Here is a 16,875-nt window from a genome sequence, read left to right on the forward strand (position 1 = left end):
TATACAAACCCCTGATGTCACTTTTGAGACAGAGTAAGGGACTGAGGACATAGATTCTTCAGTCCCTTTTCTCTGCAGCCTCAGCTGCACAGAATGAATGAACAGGAATAGCTCTGTACAGAGGCCTCCTATTCATTCATAAACGGAAGCATAGGAAACAGTTTATTATGTCTCAGCTATGAATGAATGAATGAATGGAAAAAAAAGACGAAGTGTTTTTTTATTTTGGTTGTTTTATTTTTTTTACCATTTCATTTCATTTTTTACAATTTAATTTCATTTTTTACAATTTAATTTCATTTTTTTTTCACATATTTTTTAGGCGCCACATTGGGGGGCTCTGGTGAAATATCTGGGGTCTATACAGACCCCTGATGGCACTTTTGAGACAGAGTAAGGGACTGAGGACAGAAATTCTTCAGTCTCTTTTCTCTGCAGCTTCAGCTGCACAGAATGAATGAACAGGAATAGCTCTGTACAGAGGCTTCCTATTCATTCTGAAGCATAGGAAACAGTTTATTATGTCTCAGCTATGAATGAATGGGAAAAAAAAACCCGAAGTCAGTGATCGGTATGGATTCCTGACTCCATTCATAAGGACAAGCAATCCTCCTGTCATGAGATCAGGGGGATACTCGGCACCTCTACAGCAGAGCTCAGACTGAAAGAGTGAGGAAGCCACCCATAGAGGTAATCAGATATGCTGTAGTGCTGATGTGCTAACAGGGGACATGCTGATAGGAGGAGAGAGCAGAGTGACAGAGAGATGAGCTCATCAGTCTGCTGCTTCTCCTTTCACCATCCAATCACAGGCAGGGGGAGGGACCTGTAAGTGTTATTGAACTGAATGCCTAAAGTACAGCAGAGCTCAAACTGAAAGAGGGAGGAAGCCATACAAAGAGGCAATTAGTGGTGCTGACAAGGAGCATGCTGATAGGAGGAGAGAGCAGAGTGACAGAGATGAGCTCATCAGTCTTCTGCTTATCCTTTCACCATCCAATCACAGGCGGGGGGGAGGGACCAGCAAGTGGTATTGGACAGCATGTCTACAGTATAGCAGAGCTCAGACTGAAAGAGGGAGGAAACCAAAAAAAGGAGGTAATTGGTGGGGCTAATAAGGAACATACCGATAGAAGGAGAGAGCAGAGTGACAGAGAGATGAGTTCATCAGTCCGCTGCTTCTCCTTTCACTGTCCAATCACATGCAGGAGGAAGTTGAGGAAAGGTAATTATATTATGTATTGCAGCATTTTGGGGGGAGGGGGGAATGTAATCCTTCCTTCCTGTAATCCGTCCAATCACAGGATAAGGAAGGGACCTGCAAGTGTTATTCAACTGCATGTCTACAGTACAGCAGAGATCAGACTGAAAGAGGGAGGAAGCCATACAAAGAGGCAATCAGTGGTGCTGACAAGGAGCATGCTGATAGGAGGAGAGAGCAGAGTGACAGATATGAGCTCATCAGTCTGCTGCTTCTCCTTTCACAGTCCAATCACAGGCTGAGGGAGGGACCTGCAAGTGTTATTGAACTGAATGTCTACAGTACAGCAGAGCTCAGACTGAAAGAGGGAGAAAGCCACCCATAGAGGTAATCAGGTGTGCTGTAGTGCTGCTGTGCTAACAGGGGAAACGCTGATAGGAGGAGAGAGCAGAGTGACAGGGAGATGAGCTCATTGGTTTGCTGCTTCTCCTTTCACTGTCCAATCACAGGATAAGGAAGGGACCTGCAAGTGTTACTGAACTGAATTTGGTGTCATTATTCCCAATTTTCGATGCTATTCTGCAAGGAGTGTCGCATGGTAAATTGTGCGTTTAAAAATTGCGCTAAGCTTGTCACCGAGAAAGGAGCAGGAGCTTATTTTGGGGTGACAAACACGCATAGGGCCGCCCCCATTGAAGTGAATACGCCCCCCCCTACTGACACCAATTATGGGGCACCATTCCCCTACTTACACCAATGATGGACACACAGATTGATCTCAACAATGGGGCATTATTTCTCCCATTAAAACCAGTAATGGGGCACTGATCCGAGGGCATTTTCTACACCCACTAGCCCCAGTCCGGCCCCTACTAAAGCCTGAAGGACAGTAAATTGGCCCTTTCCTTAGAAAGTTTGGACACCCCTGGATAAACATTTAGCGGGTTTTTGGGGAGCCCGTAGGCCCAGCTCCTTCAGCTTACCATGATGCATGAATCCGTTGTTACAGAGCCCAACGCCAAGAGCGACCGCCTCCTCTCTCGTCTGACAGTCGCCCTAAAAAAAAAAAATAAATTAAAAAGACACCCCGTTACTTTTCATCTGTTGGGAAGAATTCTTGGAATTACCCAAAATCCCCCCCCCCCCCCCGGCAGAACAATTATCCCGCTGCTTCTCTCCCGCCGCGCTCATTCATGTTTTGTATAAATAGCGCCGCGCTTCTCCTGGCCGCAGAAAACAGGAAGTTTTATTGACGGCTGATGGCAGCTAAATGGGGGAGCGGATTGTTTTACGACTAATGAGGGACATTGTTGGGAGCCGAGCGCCTCCAGCAGCCAAAAAAATGCGTTTCGGTAAAACGTCATCGGCCTCTACGGATCCTCTCTCTCTCCGCCGCCGAGGAGGAAATCATCTCAGCTTTTTATTTTCCTGAGATTGTTTCCATCTCTGAACGCGGATCCCTCGGAAAAGGCAGAGGCGGAAAAATAAGTGGAGAAAACTTTCCAATTCTTACGGATTGTCTGAGACTTCCAGGGACGGGTCAGGGAGATGTCAGCCATGGGGGGGGGGTGATGTCACTCAGCTGCACGCGTCTGCGGCCAAACCTATGAACAGATCCGCTGGATGGTGCCGAGAGACCAAATCAAAAGCTTTGTTTATCTGGAAATGTCACAAGGCGGCGCTGCGTCAGGAACGCGAAGAGGCGAGAAAATTTACAAAAAAAACCGCCTGATCTGGATAACGTCTGCCGACATCAAAACAAAATTAATGAGCAAAACCAAAAATAAAAATTACCAACCCCCTCCCCCCCCCCAAGCCGTGAAAGTTTTCCTAGGCGGGAAGTTCATGGTGTGTCGATAAAACTTCTCAAACAATGTTATCTGCTTGGTCTTTGATAGAAATGGAACCTCTTCCTGCCCGCCCGCTCGCTTCGGAATCCCCTTAAAATTTCAGAATATCCGGGGGGGGGGAGGGCGGATGAGCTGGGCATTAATCAAAAAAAAAAAAAAATAAGAAAGCAGTACTGTTCAGATGCCCCAGTGAATGATATCTCTGCCGACATGGCTGCATTGATGACAAACGCGTTTCGTCCACGTGGGGCTTAACCACTTCCCGTCGATTTACGTCGGTACTTTGACATTAAATACCGGGGTAATGGCAGCAGGTAACTGCCATAACCCCGGTATTTTTTGGAACGGCACAGCAGGAGGTTCTCTTTCACATTAGGGTGGTCCAAGCGGCGGATTCACCGCGGGACCAACCTTATGGTGTGGCGGGAGAGGTGCCCCCCCCCCCTCCTCCCGGTCGTTTTCCCCACTTACCGGACTCGCCGGCAGCGGGGAAAACGATCCGGTCCGCGCTCTAACACACAGACAGGAAGTCGCGTGAGGGCAAGATGGTCCCCCACTCCTCTCTATGGTCTTGGAGGACCGGGGGCGACGTCAAACGTCGTTTCCTAGCAACGCATTTAAAGAGTCAATTTTTTTTCATCGTGAAAAAAATTACTTTTTTTTTCTTTTTTAGTGTAGTTGTGAGGTCTTTGTGACCCCAGATCTCACAATAAAGAGGCCATGTCATGCTTATTTCTATTACAAATGATGTTTACATTCCTTGTAATAGGAATAAATGATCAAATAAATAAGTAAATAAATAAAAAAAAACCTGTAAAAATAAAAAATAATAGATAAAATAAATAGGAAAAAAAAAATGAAAGCGCCCTGTCCCCGTTAGCTTGCGCGCAGAAGTCCCGCCCACATATGTAAACGGTGTTCAAATCACACATGTGAGGTACCGCCGCGATCGTTAGAGTGAATTCTCCCATGGGTGGGGGATGAGAGCTGAAGCCATTTATGCTCACATTTGAATCACAGCCAGTGAGCCAATGAGGAGAGAGCGGGGACAAGGCCGATACACAGCTCTGTATGTGAATGGACATGCAGAGTCGCAGCTTGGGAACAAGCTTGCTCAGGTGCCCCCATTGCAAGCTGCTTGCTCTGGGGGCACTCGACAGGGGGGAGGGGCCAGGAGAGCCAGTGAGGGACCCAAGAAGAGGAGGACTGGGGCTGCTCTGTGCAATACCACTGCACAGAGCAGGCGAGTATAACAGGTTTGTTATATTCATTTTTTTTAAAATGTACTTTTCAGTAACATTTTAAGTCCCACATGGGCGAAACGCGTTAGTGAATTCTCCCACGGCTGGGGTATGATAGCTGAAGACATTTACACTCACATTTGGATTTACTAACAAGTCTATGTTTACTAAACAAGGTCTATGGGGGAATGTCAATGCATAACTCTGGCGCACCCAAGATGTCACCCCCAGTGCTGTATTTTGGCCTAGGCCAACAAGGCCCAGGCCTAGGGCGTCACTTTGCAGGGGGGCAGCAAAAAAGCCGTCCCCCCCCTCCACCTGAGACTCTTTTGGCCACTGGTTGCTAGAGCCGCCTCTCTCATCCTCCCTCTTTCTCTCCCTCCCTCACCCACCCCCCCTCTCATGAGATCTCAAGGATTAATGCTGGGACTTGTAGTCCTTTAATTTTGGAGGGAGCCACATCCGTTAAAAAAGGAGTGGGGCAAATATACATAGGAGGGGGGCGCCCAATCTTAGTCTTGCCTAGGGCAGCACGAAACCAAAATACACCACTGGTCACCCCCAGGGGGCACATGACTTTATGGACTATTGGCCTTCAGAGCCCAATGCCACACTAAGCAGTCCCATTCAAATCAGGAGGCAATGGGTTCCTCACACAGGGCAAGCACTCCCGTCCTCTATCTTATGTGGTTCAGCTTTCTACACCAATGGGGAGATGATCCAAGGACCCCCATCATACTGGACAGAGCCCTCCACAGCCAGCAATCCCTGCCATAAGGCCAGAATAATGATAGGTTTCCTCTGATTCAGATAAGAACGTTGACTACACCTCACCTTACCCAAAAGGCCAAGAAGAGAAAACCAGAGAAAAAATAAGAAAACAACCTAAATGGATAATCTCTCTCCTTACCTGAGATATGAGCCAGTCCACCAGCTTACTGCCTGGGATGACGGACTTGTAGGTCTTCAGGTGGTAGTCGCGGTCTCTGGAAGGAGAAGGAAACAAAGATACAGTAGATATTATCAGCAGAAGCTTCAAATTTATGTCAGCCAATAGAGCAACCGCTTCATCCTCCATCACAGTACATACAGAACAGCCAATAGTCAACAGTTCTCATTATTGGGGTCACTATACCCCCAAGAACATTCCTGGCCTATGGACACTACATGGTGAGTCAGAGAAAGCCGCTATATGTACAGATAACTGCAATTCCACCACGGTAAAGCATAAAATACCAGAAAAAGACGTTTTTTACCAAAACTGTATACAGAGAGACCTCCATGGAAAGGAACTGTGGCCAACCTAGGGGATTCCCCTACTAGCCTGTAATATTGCATATCCTAGAGTGGTGGACAGAATTCTACCTTTCTAGACAGTTAAAAAGACCATTGGTGTCATGGCGCTGGCTCTGCCAGGTGGTGTTTGTTCTGGAACTATGCAGGAACCATTAGATGGGAGGTCAATAAAGAACAGCTCCAGGAAACCCTAGGAACCTCTGGAGGAACCCTTCGGAATGGGAATCTCTATTATATGGTTAGCTCCCTACCGCATCTACTCCCCTTTATTTACTCCAAACTCTTTATGGTGCGGTCCTGGAACTATGCAAACACCATCAGATTGGAGGTCAATCAACAACAGCTCCAGGAACCCCTATAAACCTCTGGAGGAACCCTTCAGAATAAGAATATCTATTATATGGAGAGTTCTCTCCTGCATCTACTCCCCTTTTTTCACTCTAAACACTTTATGGAGCGGTCCTGGAATAACGCAGGCACCATCACATTGGAGGTCAAGCAGAAACACCTCTAAGGACTTATAGTAACCTCTGGAGGAACCCTTCAGAATGAGAATGTCTATTATATGGGGAGTTCTCTCCTGCATCTACTCTCCTTTATTCAATCCAACCTCTTTATGGAGCGGTCCTGGAACTACGCAGGAACCATCATATTGGAGGTCAATCAGCCAAAGCTCCAGGAACTTCTAGTAACCCCTGGAGGAACCCTTCAGAACGAGTGTATTACACAGAGAGCTCTCTCCTGTATCTACTTCCCTTTATTCATTCTAAACTCTTTATGGCGCGAGCCTGGAACTATGGTGGAACCATCAGATTGGAGGTCAATCAGCCAAAGCTCCAGGAACTTCTAGTAACCCCTGGAGGAACCCTTCAGAACGAGTGTATTTCACAGAGAGCTCTCTCCTGCATCTACTCCCCTTTATTCGCTCTAAACTCTCTATGGAGTGGACTCCTAGAAGGAATTCTCAGACAACTGATGACCAGGCTGGATTTGTACATGATTGATTAGTATTCTCTGGGAAAGGGGCCACCACTGAGGAGTTCTCGTCCTTACATCTGAGTGCACAGGTCCTTCACCGGGAAGGTGGTATCCAGATCTGGCATGGAGAGCTCTCTCCTGCATCTACTCCCCTTTATTCATTCTAAACTCTTTATGGTGCGAGCCTGGAACTATGGTGGAACCATCAGATTGGAGGTCAATCAGCCACAGTTGCAGGAACTTCTAGTAACCCCTGGAGGAACCCTTCAGAATGAGAATGTCTATTATATGGAGAGCTCTCTCCTGCATCTACTTCCCTTTATTTATTCTAAAGTCTTTATAGCGCGAGCCTAGAACTATGGTGGATCCATCAGGTTGGAGGTCAATCAGCCAAAGCTCCAGGAACTTCTAGTAACCTCTGGAGGAACCCTTCAGAACGAGTGTATTTCACAGAGAGTTCTCTCCTGTATCTACTCCCCTTTATTCCATTCTAAACTCTTTATGGCGCGAGCCTGTTTTATGGTGGATCCATCAGATTGGAGGTCAATCAGCCAAAGCTCCAGGAACTTCTAGTAACCTCTGGGGGAACCCTTCAGAACGAGTGTATTTCACAGAGAGTTCTCTCCTGTATCTACTCCCCTTTATTCGCTCTAAACTCTCTATGGAGCGGACTCCTAGTAGTATTTCTCAGACAACTGATGATCAGGCTGGATTTGTAGTTGATTGATTAGTATTCTCTGGGAAGGGGGCACCACTGAGGAGTTCTCGTCCTCCCATCTGAGTGCACAGGTCCTTCACCGGGAAGGTGGTATCCAGATCTGGCATGCCTGTAGGTAATGTGAATGGGTTAAGCCCAGCTATCGTCACCCGGTAGTAAGATGCTATTTCTGTTCCAGCAGCAGGAGGATCTGTTAATGGAAGATTCTTATTAATTAGTCCGACATCAGAGGTGAGAAAATTCTCAGTGTAATTATCTCCTCCTAACAGAACATCGTCCATCGCTTTCCTGAAATGAGGCCGCAGACGCCATTAACCCCTTTCATTGCCAGCACAAAAGAAGAGGAACTCCGTGACAAAAGGAAAAAAAAATTGCAGATTCCATTGTGGTGACACCAAAAGATCAACCTACCACTTCTCTTCTAAAAGTGTACCCCCAAATACACCAACTACCCGGGACAAATCATGATTTTCTTTCCAAAAACTCTGAAAACAAAGGGAAAGGAAAAAAAGACAGCCCTTTATGGAGCTGCCCGAGGAAAGAGTGAAGGGGACTCCTATAGAGCCACCTTTCTCAACATTTCCCCTTAGAATAACCCTTACAATAATTTTTAGGTTTCTGGGAACCCCTGTAAAAAACAATTCATTGGGGGTCAGTGAGAAGAATGTCCCTTACTTTTTTGATCAGTGGGAAGAATGTCCCTTACATTGGTGGTCAGTGGGAAAAATGTCCCTTACATTGGTGATCAGTGTGAAGAATGTCCTTTACTTTTTTGATCAGTGGGAAGAATGTTCCTTACATTGGTGGTCAGTGGGAAGAATGTCCCTTACATTGGTGGTCAGTGGGAAGAATGCCCCTTACATTGGTGGTCAGTGGGAAGAATGCCCCTTACATTGGTGGTCAGTGGGAAGAATGTCCCTTACATTGGTGGTCAATGGGAAAAATGTCCCTTACATTGGTGGTCAGTGGGAAAAATGTCCCTTACATTGGAGGTCAGTGAGAAGAAGGTCCCTTACATTGGTGGTAAGTGAGAAGAATATCCCTTTTATTGGTGATCAGTGGGGAGAACGTCCCTTACATTGGTGATCAGAGCGAAGAATGTCCCTTACATTGGTGGTCAGTGGGAAGAATGTCCCTTACATTGGTGGTCAATGGGAAAAATGTCCCTTACATTGGTGGTCAGTGGGAAAAATGTCCCTTACATTGGAGGTCAGTGAGAAGAAGGTCCCTTACATTGGTGGTAAGTGAGAAGAATATCCCTTATATTGGTGATCAGAGCGAAGAATGTCCCTTACATTGGTGGTCAGTGGGAAGAATGTTCCTTACATTGGTGATCAGTGGGAAGAATGTCCCTTACATTGGTGGTCAGTGGGAAGAATGTTCCTTACATCGGTGATCAGTGGGAAGAATGCTCCTTACATTGGTGGTCAGTGAGAAGAATTTCCCTTACATTGGTGGTCAGTGAGAAGAATGTCCCTTATAATGGTGATCAGAGCGAAGAATGTCCCTTACATTGGTGGTCAATGGGAAAAATGTCCCTTACATTGGTGGTCAGTGGGAAAAATGTCCCTTACATTGGTGGTCAGTGGGAAAAATGTTCCTTACATTGGTGGTCAGTGGGAAGAATGCTCCTTACATTGGTGGTAAGTGAGAAGAATATCCCTTTTATTGGTGATCAGTGGGAAGAATGCTCCTTACATTGGTGGTCAGTGGAAAGAATGCCCCTTACATTGGTGGTCAGTGGGAAGAATGTCCCTTACATTGGTGGTCAGTGGGAAGAATGCTCCTTACATTGGAGGTCAGTGGGAAGAATGTCCCTTACATTGGAGGTCAGTGGGAAGAAGGAGGAGGACACACCCAAAGAGCTCTCTGTGAGAACCAGCCCTTTTCAAGCCTGGGCCTTGCTTGCAAGCTTGGCCCAGGAACAATGCCTGATCCTGGGGGAGGCCCTGGGAGGGATCCCCCTGATGACACGGGGCCTAGTGAGGAGGAGGTGGAGGACCTGTCTGTGGGTCCAGGCCCTGGTGAGAATGCGGATGTCTTCAGCCAGAAGGTTATCAATCGTTTTAGGGCGATTGGGAGAGCTGAAGAAAAACTTAAAGTTTTGAAGGCTGAACATAAATCCTTCAGAGCCAAATACTGCCAGGCCTGGAGTAAAAATCGCACAGCCATGAAGCCTGAGCTACAGGAATTGGAAGATAAGGTAAAGAAACAATCTTTATTACTGGAAAAGTTGAAAGATAGAAGCGGAGTGTTTAAAGAAAAATTTGATAATGAGAGGAGATTTGCCAGCCAAGCATCAGCAAGTTCTGTGGATCAGCAGCCTCAGTTAATGGATGACCAGGCTCCATCTGCCTCTGCACCTCTCCCCCCATGCCAGAACTGGGAATCGCCAGCGGCAACCAGCCAGGGGGTTGAGAGTGGGCATGGATCCCTGACATTTATCCAGGAGATGGAGTCCCCCCTGAGAGCAGATAAGTTTGCATTCACTGATGATCCATCAGAAATCCCTGTGGATGGGCAGAGGAGATACAAACCAGCAAAGCCAGTACTGGTGGAGAAATCCCAGTATACCATGCTGCCATCCAACATGTCTGCCCCACCTGCTGTAGTGGATGGTGTCCCAGGTGAGAAGGAGCTTTGCCTACAGCTACCTATTGGAGATTCTGCTGTGAACACAACCAGTACAGACATGCAGGGAAAATCCCTGACCGTGAAATCCCCGGACCATCAGGTGAATGTGGATGGACCTGCATCTGACACCCCAGACATGGATTTTGCTGGTCTGGCTGAGACCAGTAGTCCCTCTGAAAGCAAAATGGCTGCCAGCTCCAAGGAGTCTGTTTCACTTTCACCAGAGCTTCCCAGTGTTTCAGGGCTGATTGCTGGTGGGGGAGGGGATCAGCATGCTGCTGTTTTTGGAATGGAAGCAGCCATGGAAGTTACCTGCAGTGTTTTACCTGCTGCTGTGCTAGAACTGAATTCCATTTCCACAGCTGAAAACCCTGTCCCAGTGGAAGAGAAGATGACAGCTGAAACTCTTACCAGTGCAGCACCAACTATGGATTCTGCTGTGAAGACAACAAATATCCCAGCAAGTATTAAAAATGACAATAATCATAAAGCAATGAATGTGGTGGGTGGTGGTGAAGGGGATAATATTGCTGGGAAAAATAGAAATGACATTTCTCCCCCTGCTCAGCAGAGGAAAGATTTATCGATTGTACAGATCAATCCCGGATCTGTACAATCGTTATCTGTTATGTCTGTGTCGGATGTTTCAAAACAAACTGATGGATTTTCTGCTGGGAGGAATGTTGGAAGCTATGCTTCAGCTTTGGGGAGTCGCACCAGGGTGGGTGGTGGGGATTTGGTTAGTAATCGCAATTCAAGGAGGTTTGTTGGGGGGTTGGTTAGTGGGTATAGGAGGAGGAATGTGGTTCAGTTGCGGTGGGAGGGCGATGGAACGCCGCCAGTAAGGGGGAGAGTGGCCGAGTTGGTCTTGGAAATGGGGTTTAAAGCCTGTGACATTTTTGCTTTGATTTGCCCGGTGGGAAGTTATGAATTTGATTTGTCGTTTGTGAAACCTGAGAGTTTGGATCTCTTTTGGGAGAGATTTAGGAGGTGCAAGGGCCTTCAGCAGTGGAGTGGTTTGGTGCCAAAGGTGATTTCAAGACAGCCTCTGATAAAGTCGGTGACCATCTTGGTGCGTAACGAATCCATACCCGAGGCTGATTTATTAGTATGGCTACGCCGATATGGCGAGGTCCTCACTCCACTGCGGAAGGTCCTTGATGAGCATGGGATATGGACAGGGGCCTGGACAGTGTCACTAAAATTGGGGGTGCTGGGCGATGTAGTTCAGCACCTTCCCTGCTCAGCCTTTCTGGGTAGGGATAGGCTGACCATTTTCTACCAAGGTCAGCCTAAGGTATGTAATAAATGTGGTGATAAAGGCCACTTTGCATCGTCCTGCACCCACAAGAAGTGCTCACTGTTCCAGGATTTAGGCCATTTGGCCAGAGAATGCACCCAGATTCGGTGCAATTTGTGCCAGCAGCTGGGTCATCCATATAGCCAGTGCCCAGAGGCACTGCATAACTTGCCAGGATTGGAGACTGAGCTGCAGAGGCTTGATAAAGAAGATGAAGCAGCTGAAGTTAGAGAGGAAATTGTTGTTGCCCCTCCTGTGTCTGTTGTGTCAGATTCTGTTTCCCCTAGTGAGGTGGTCCCTGAGTCTGTCCTTCCTGTGTCTGTTGTGTCAGATTTTGTTTCCCCTAGTGATGTGGTCCCTGAGTCTGTCCCTCCTGTTGTTCCTACATCTACTGTGCGTAGATCCTCCAGACTAGCGGAAGCTGCTGGGGGGGCGGGTATAGTGGATCTTCCCCCTCGGCCTACTCCACCTCCAGTCCCTGTCTCTCGACACCGCAAACGCGGCCAAGAGGGTGCAGGGGTGCTGGATGGTGGTGGGGTCGATGGGGTTGAGGGAGGGGTGTCCATGTCCCATGTCTCACCCTCTGTTGTGGAGGATTCGGATGAGGAGGGGTGGGAGAGGACAAGGAGGAAGAAAAAGAAAAAGAGGAAAACCAGTAAAGCGGTCGTTTCCTCCTTACAGTTAGAGCCAGGAGGGGTTCCTCTTGGCAACACATTTTCGGTTTTATCAGGGGAGGAGTTAGTATCCGATTTATCCACTTCTTTATCATCTATGGATGAGGGGGAGTCACATAGTGCAAAGAGAGCTGTTTCGGGTGATGAGAGTGTGGTGGAGGTTAAGAAACGACTACCCCAATCATCCTGATGGCAGTGCCCGCTCTGATAAAGGTGGCGACCATTAATGTCGCCAGCGTGAAATCTGCAAGAGCTCGTGATATTGCCTTATTTTTGCTCAGTGAGTTTGATGCTGAGATTTTATTTTTGCAAGAGACCTGGCTCAATACTTTGGCCGATGTCCATCTAGCAAAAAGGGAGTGGAGATGTGGTCCCTCCTTTTGGTCTCTTGCGGCTGAGCCTTGCAGCGGAGTTGCGGTTCTTTTTAAAACCGATATGGTAACGTGCCGGCGGATAATTGAGGTAGAAATGGGGAGATGCATGGTCTTAGACGTCTCTGTTAGGGGGCAGGACCTGCGCCTCATCAATATCTATGGACCGCAGTCAAAATGGGACAGGAAATGCCTCTTCACAAAGATCAAGCCCTTCCTTTTTACATCCCAGCAGGTTGTCTTTGGAGGTGACTTTAACACCATAATTAGGCCTGAAGACAGGAGGGTCTCCATAGACAGGCTGGGTTATGATAGCGTTTTTCTTAGAGATATGGTTAGACAAGCAGGCCTGGTAGATGTGCACATTAAGCACTGCCCTGGCAGCACGGGATTCACGTTTCAGAGAGGGAATAGTCAGAGTAGGATAGATAGGTTTTTTTTAAAGGAGAACTCTGCTTTCTCGGCTCCTGAGTTGAGGGCGGTGGAGTTCTCTGACCACTGTATGCTGTCTGTGACTCTGAATGCCTCGGACACTCCACCCAGGGGAAGGGGTACCTGGAAACTGAATTCGGCTCTCCTGGAAGATGTAGAGGTAAGACAATCCTTTGAGGATTTTTTTCAGGCACAGGTTTCTATTCTGGACTTTTGCAGCAGTAAGTCAGAGTGGTGGGAGCTTGTGAAACAAAGGGCGATTGGACTTTTCAAGGCCATAAGTAAGAAGATGCAGCTTGGTATGTATATTGCCTACCAGCATTTGCGGAGGAAGCTTGATCGTCTTGTCTCGTATGGAGGAGATCCAGGGGAGATCTCGGAGGTAAAGCTTCTTCTTAGGAAGTGTCAATACGACCGGCATGCCTCCTTGGTTCTGGAGAGAGATTATGGGAAATATCACTCGCCTGATCCTTACCAGAACTGTAAGCAAGGCATAGCAGTTAAGACGGTCATAGGTCTGAGGGATAGTACGGGTTCCCTGGTGAAGTCCAGATCAGGGATCCTGGAGATCTTCAGGTCATATTACGCAGACCTTCTGGGAAGAAAGGACCTTAATCGGGACAGGATGGAAAGCTTTCTGGATTCTACTCCAGGATTGGGAAATGATACATTGCCTTTGATGGATTTGACAGAACCAATTTCAGCGGATGAGGTAGTTCGTGCTATAGAGAAGCTGGCTACCAAAAAGTCGCCTGGGCCAGATGGGTTGACAGCTGAATTTTACAAGTGTTTTAAGTCCATTCTGGCTCCCTTTTTAGCGGAGGTTTATAACAGCTGTTTAGAAGAGGGTTCTCTCCCTCCCTCCATGAGGCAATCCGCTGTGATTCTTCTGTCAAAAGGTAAAGACCCCTCAATAGTTGAGAACTGGCGCCCCATCAGTCTTCTCAATGTTGATAGAAAGATCTTGGCGAAGATTCTTTTTTGGCGCTTGTCGTCAGTAGCAGGCGATTTGTTGTCCAATCATCAGCACTGCTCGGTCCAGGGCAGAAGTACCTTTTCAGCAATTTTAGCTGTCCGGGAGGCTTTGGAGCGATGCAGGGCTGCTGGATGGAGAAAGTACTTGCTGGCATTGGATCAGGCGAAGGCTTTTGATCGAGTCAATCATGAGTACCTGTATTTGCTACTTGGTAGATACGGCCTGCAGGGGAGGTTTATTGATTGGCTGAAAACATTATATAAAGGGGCTGAGAGCTTCCCACTTGTTAATGGTTGGGTTGGACGGCCTTTTGAGGTTGGCTCTGGTGTGCGCCAGGGGTGTCCTTTGAGCCCCCTGCTATATGTATTCGCAATCGACCCCTTCATAAGAAGGTTAGAGAGTGGATCGTTGTGTGGGGTGCCTTTGGGCATTGCTGGTGTGCCGCCTTTGAAGGTCGTGGCCTATGCCGATGATGTGTCTGTTATTATCTCTGGGATGGAGGAGGCGCAGGAGGTGGTCTCTGTGATAGAGCAGTACACTGAGGCTTCTGGCTCTAAAATCAATCATGAAAAGAGTGAAGTTTTCTGGATGGGTGAGGAGGGTGAAAGCTTCGAACTTCCGGATGCCTTCCCAGAGCCCCAGCAGGAAATTAAAGTGTTGGGCATCAAATTTGGTCCTGGTGACTATGGTCATCGAAATTGGGAAAGCAGGTTGTTGAATGCCAATGCCAAGGTGGCAAGCTGGAAGAAATGGAAACTTTCCTTGAGGGAAAGGGTTGACTTGATTAAAACTTACCTGATCCCAATCTTTTTATATGTCAGCTTTGTCTGTATCTTGCCGGAATCTCTCTATGCAAGGGTGTACAGCTGCTTTTTCCAACTGTTATGGGGAAATAGGCTGAACCTGATCAAACGCAATGTAACTTACCTGTCCAGGCGGGAGGGTGGTCTAGGAATGGTCAACCCTATAGTTTTCTTTTCTCTGCTTTTTTTAAAGTATAATCTTGGTAATATGTTAGCAGAGACCCCGCCGGGATGGGTGGGTATTTTTCAATCTTGGTTTAGGCCTTTTCTGCGATGCTGGGAAGATGGCGGGCCAGTGAAAAGTCTGAGAGTCCGACATGGCAAGCTTCCGGCTTATGTTGCCCCGTGTCTGAAAATACTTAGGCAGTGGCAGGTGACAGTGGGGGATATCAAGTCCCTCCCCAGAAAGCTTCTGGAGAAGAGGATTTTGGGCTCTGCTTTCAGTGTGTTGCTGACCTTAAGGGATTGCCCAGGCCCCGTAATGAGGGAGGGGTTGCGTTTAATTAACTTAGGAAGAATCCCTTTGAAGTTTAGGGATCAAGCCTGGCTCGCTTTCCATGGAAGGCTCTATGTGAGAGGGAACCTGAAGCATCGCCCTGTGGATGATCGGGATTGTCCTAGAGCGGAGTGTGTTGGTAAAGTGGAGTCTATGGACCACTTTTTGCTCCAGTGTCCCTTTAACATAGAGGTGTATAAAAGGGTGGGGAGGGCTCTAGGCATCCCCTTTCTCTATCGCATGAGTTATGCGGAGTGGGTGTACGGGGCATTCCCGACTCGCTGGGATTTTGATTTGGATACACTTTTTCTAGTTAGTATAGTTGTCCGTTACTTCACGTGGAATGCACGGTGCCAGATTACCCTGCGGAAGAAAGTCCTCCCTGTCGAGGTGGTGGTGTACGATATTCTTGGTGAGGTTGGGAAGATTCGGGGTCTTGAGAAGGGCAGGGAGCCTCGAGCGGTCTGGATAAAGGCGTGGAGGAATATCAGACCTGCTTTTGGTGAACTGTCCATCTCTGGGTAAAAAGCTTTTTTCCTATGCTATTTCTTTCACGCCCTTAGCTTTTGTTGGTTAATATCTTCATTTTTGAAGAAGGGCTGCATGCATAATGGGAGTGGTTTTGTTTCTTGACCTCGCAGGTTTGATGTCTAGTGTGGTGGTGTGAGTGTTATTAAGATTATTTTTCCCGGTACTGATGTGTTTCATGATGTGAGTTTTGTTTTTGCTGTAAAGGCAGTCTTTATTTGAGAGCAGAATTTGCTATGTATTTTTTTTTTTTTCCCTTTTCATGTAAATATGTATATATTTATTTATGTATATTGATTTTATGCTTATTGATTGCAAGACTTTTAATAAACAAAATTGGGAAGAATGTTCCTTACATTGGTGATCAGTGGGAAGAATGCTCCTTACATTGGTGGTCAGTGAGAAGAATGTCCCTTATAATGGTGATCAGAGCGAAGAATGTCCCTTACATTGGTGGTCAATGGGAAAAATGTCCCTTACATTGGTGGTCAGTGGGAAAAATGTCCCTTACATTGGTGGTCAGTGGGAAAAATGTTCCTTACATTGGTGGTCAGTGGGAAGAATGCTCCTTACATTGGTGGTAAGTGAGAAGAATATCCCTTTTATTGGTGATCAGTGGGAAGAATGCTCCTTACATTGGTGGTCAGTGGAAAGAATGCCCCTTACATTGGTGGTCAGTGGGAAGAAGGAGGAGGACACACCCAAGGAGCTCTCTGTGAGATCCAGCCCTTTTCAAGCCTGGGCCTTGCTTGCTAGCTTGGCCCAGGAACAATGCCTGATCCTGGGGGAGGCCCTGGGAGGGATCCCCCTGATGACACGGGGCCTAGTGAGGAGGAGGTGGAGGACCTGTCTGTGGGTCCAGGCCCCGGTGAGAATGCGGATGTCTTCAGCCAGAAGGTTATCAATCGTTTTAGGGCGATTGGGAGAGCGGAAGAAAAACTTAAAGTTTTGAAGGCTGAACACAAATCCTTCAAAACCAAGTATTTCCAGGCCTGGAGTAAAAATCGCACAGCCATGAAGCCTGAGTTACAGGAATTGGAAGAAAAGGTAAAGGAACAAACTTTATTATTGGAAAGGCTGAAAGACAGAAGTGGAGCATTTAAAGAAAAATTTGACAATGAGAGGCGATTTACCAGCCAAGCATCAGCAAGTTCTGTGGATCAGCAGCCTCAGTTAATGGATGACCAGGCTCCATCTGCCTCTGCACCTCTCCCCCCATGCCAGAACTGGGAATCACCAGCGGCAACCAGCCAGGGGGTTGAGAGTGGACATGGATCCCTGACATTCATCCAGCAGATGGAGTCACCCCTGAAAGCAGACAGGTTTGTATTTTCTGATGATCCATCAGAAATCCCTGAGGATGGGCAGAGGAGATTC

The 16,875-nt window shown here is 47.4% G+C and overlaps 1 protein-coding gene across 1 annotated transcript in view; it reads right to left on the reverse strand.

Annotated features, from left to right (window-relative positions):
- PREX1 (phosphatidylinositol-3,4,5-trisphosphate dependent Rac exchange factor 1) overlaps positions 1 to 16,875 on the reverse strand; it is a 362,103-nt gene that overhangs the window by 68,994 nt on the left and 276,234 nt on the right. The window contains exons 14-15 of the mRNA XM_082271747.1: positions 5,203 to 5,278; positions 2,185 to 2,257 (exon numbers count right to left, since the gene is read on the reverse strand). Coding sequence (XP_082127873.1) covers positions 2,185 to 2,257; positions 5,203 to 5,278 — 149 coding nt within the window. The remainder of the gene's footprint in view (positions 1 to 2,184; positions 2,258 to 5,202; positions 5,279 to 16,875) is intronic.

This window comes from Pelophylax lessonae (assembly GCF_965119305.1).
Source record: "Pelophylax lessonae genome assembly, chromosome: 11".
Taxonomy (NCBI): Eukaryota; Metazoa; Chordata; class Amphibia; order Anura; family Ranidae; genus Pelophylax; species Pelophylax lessonae.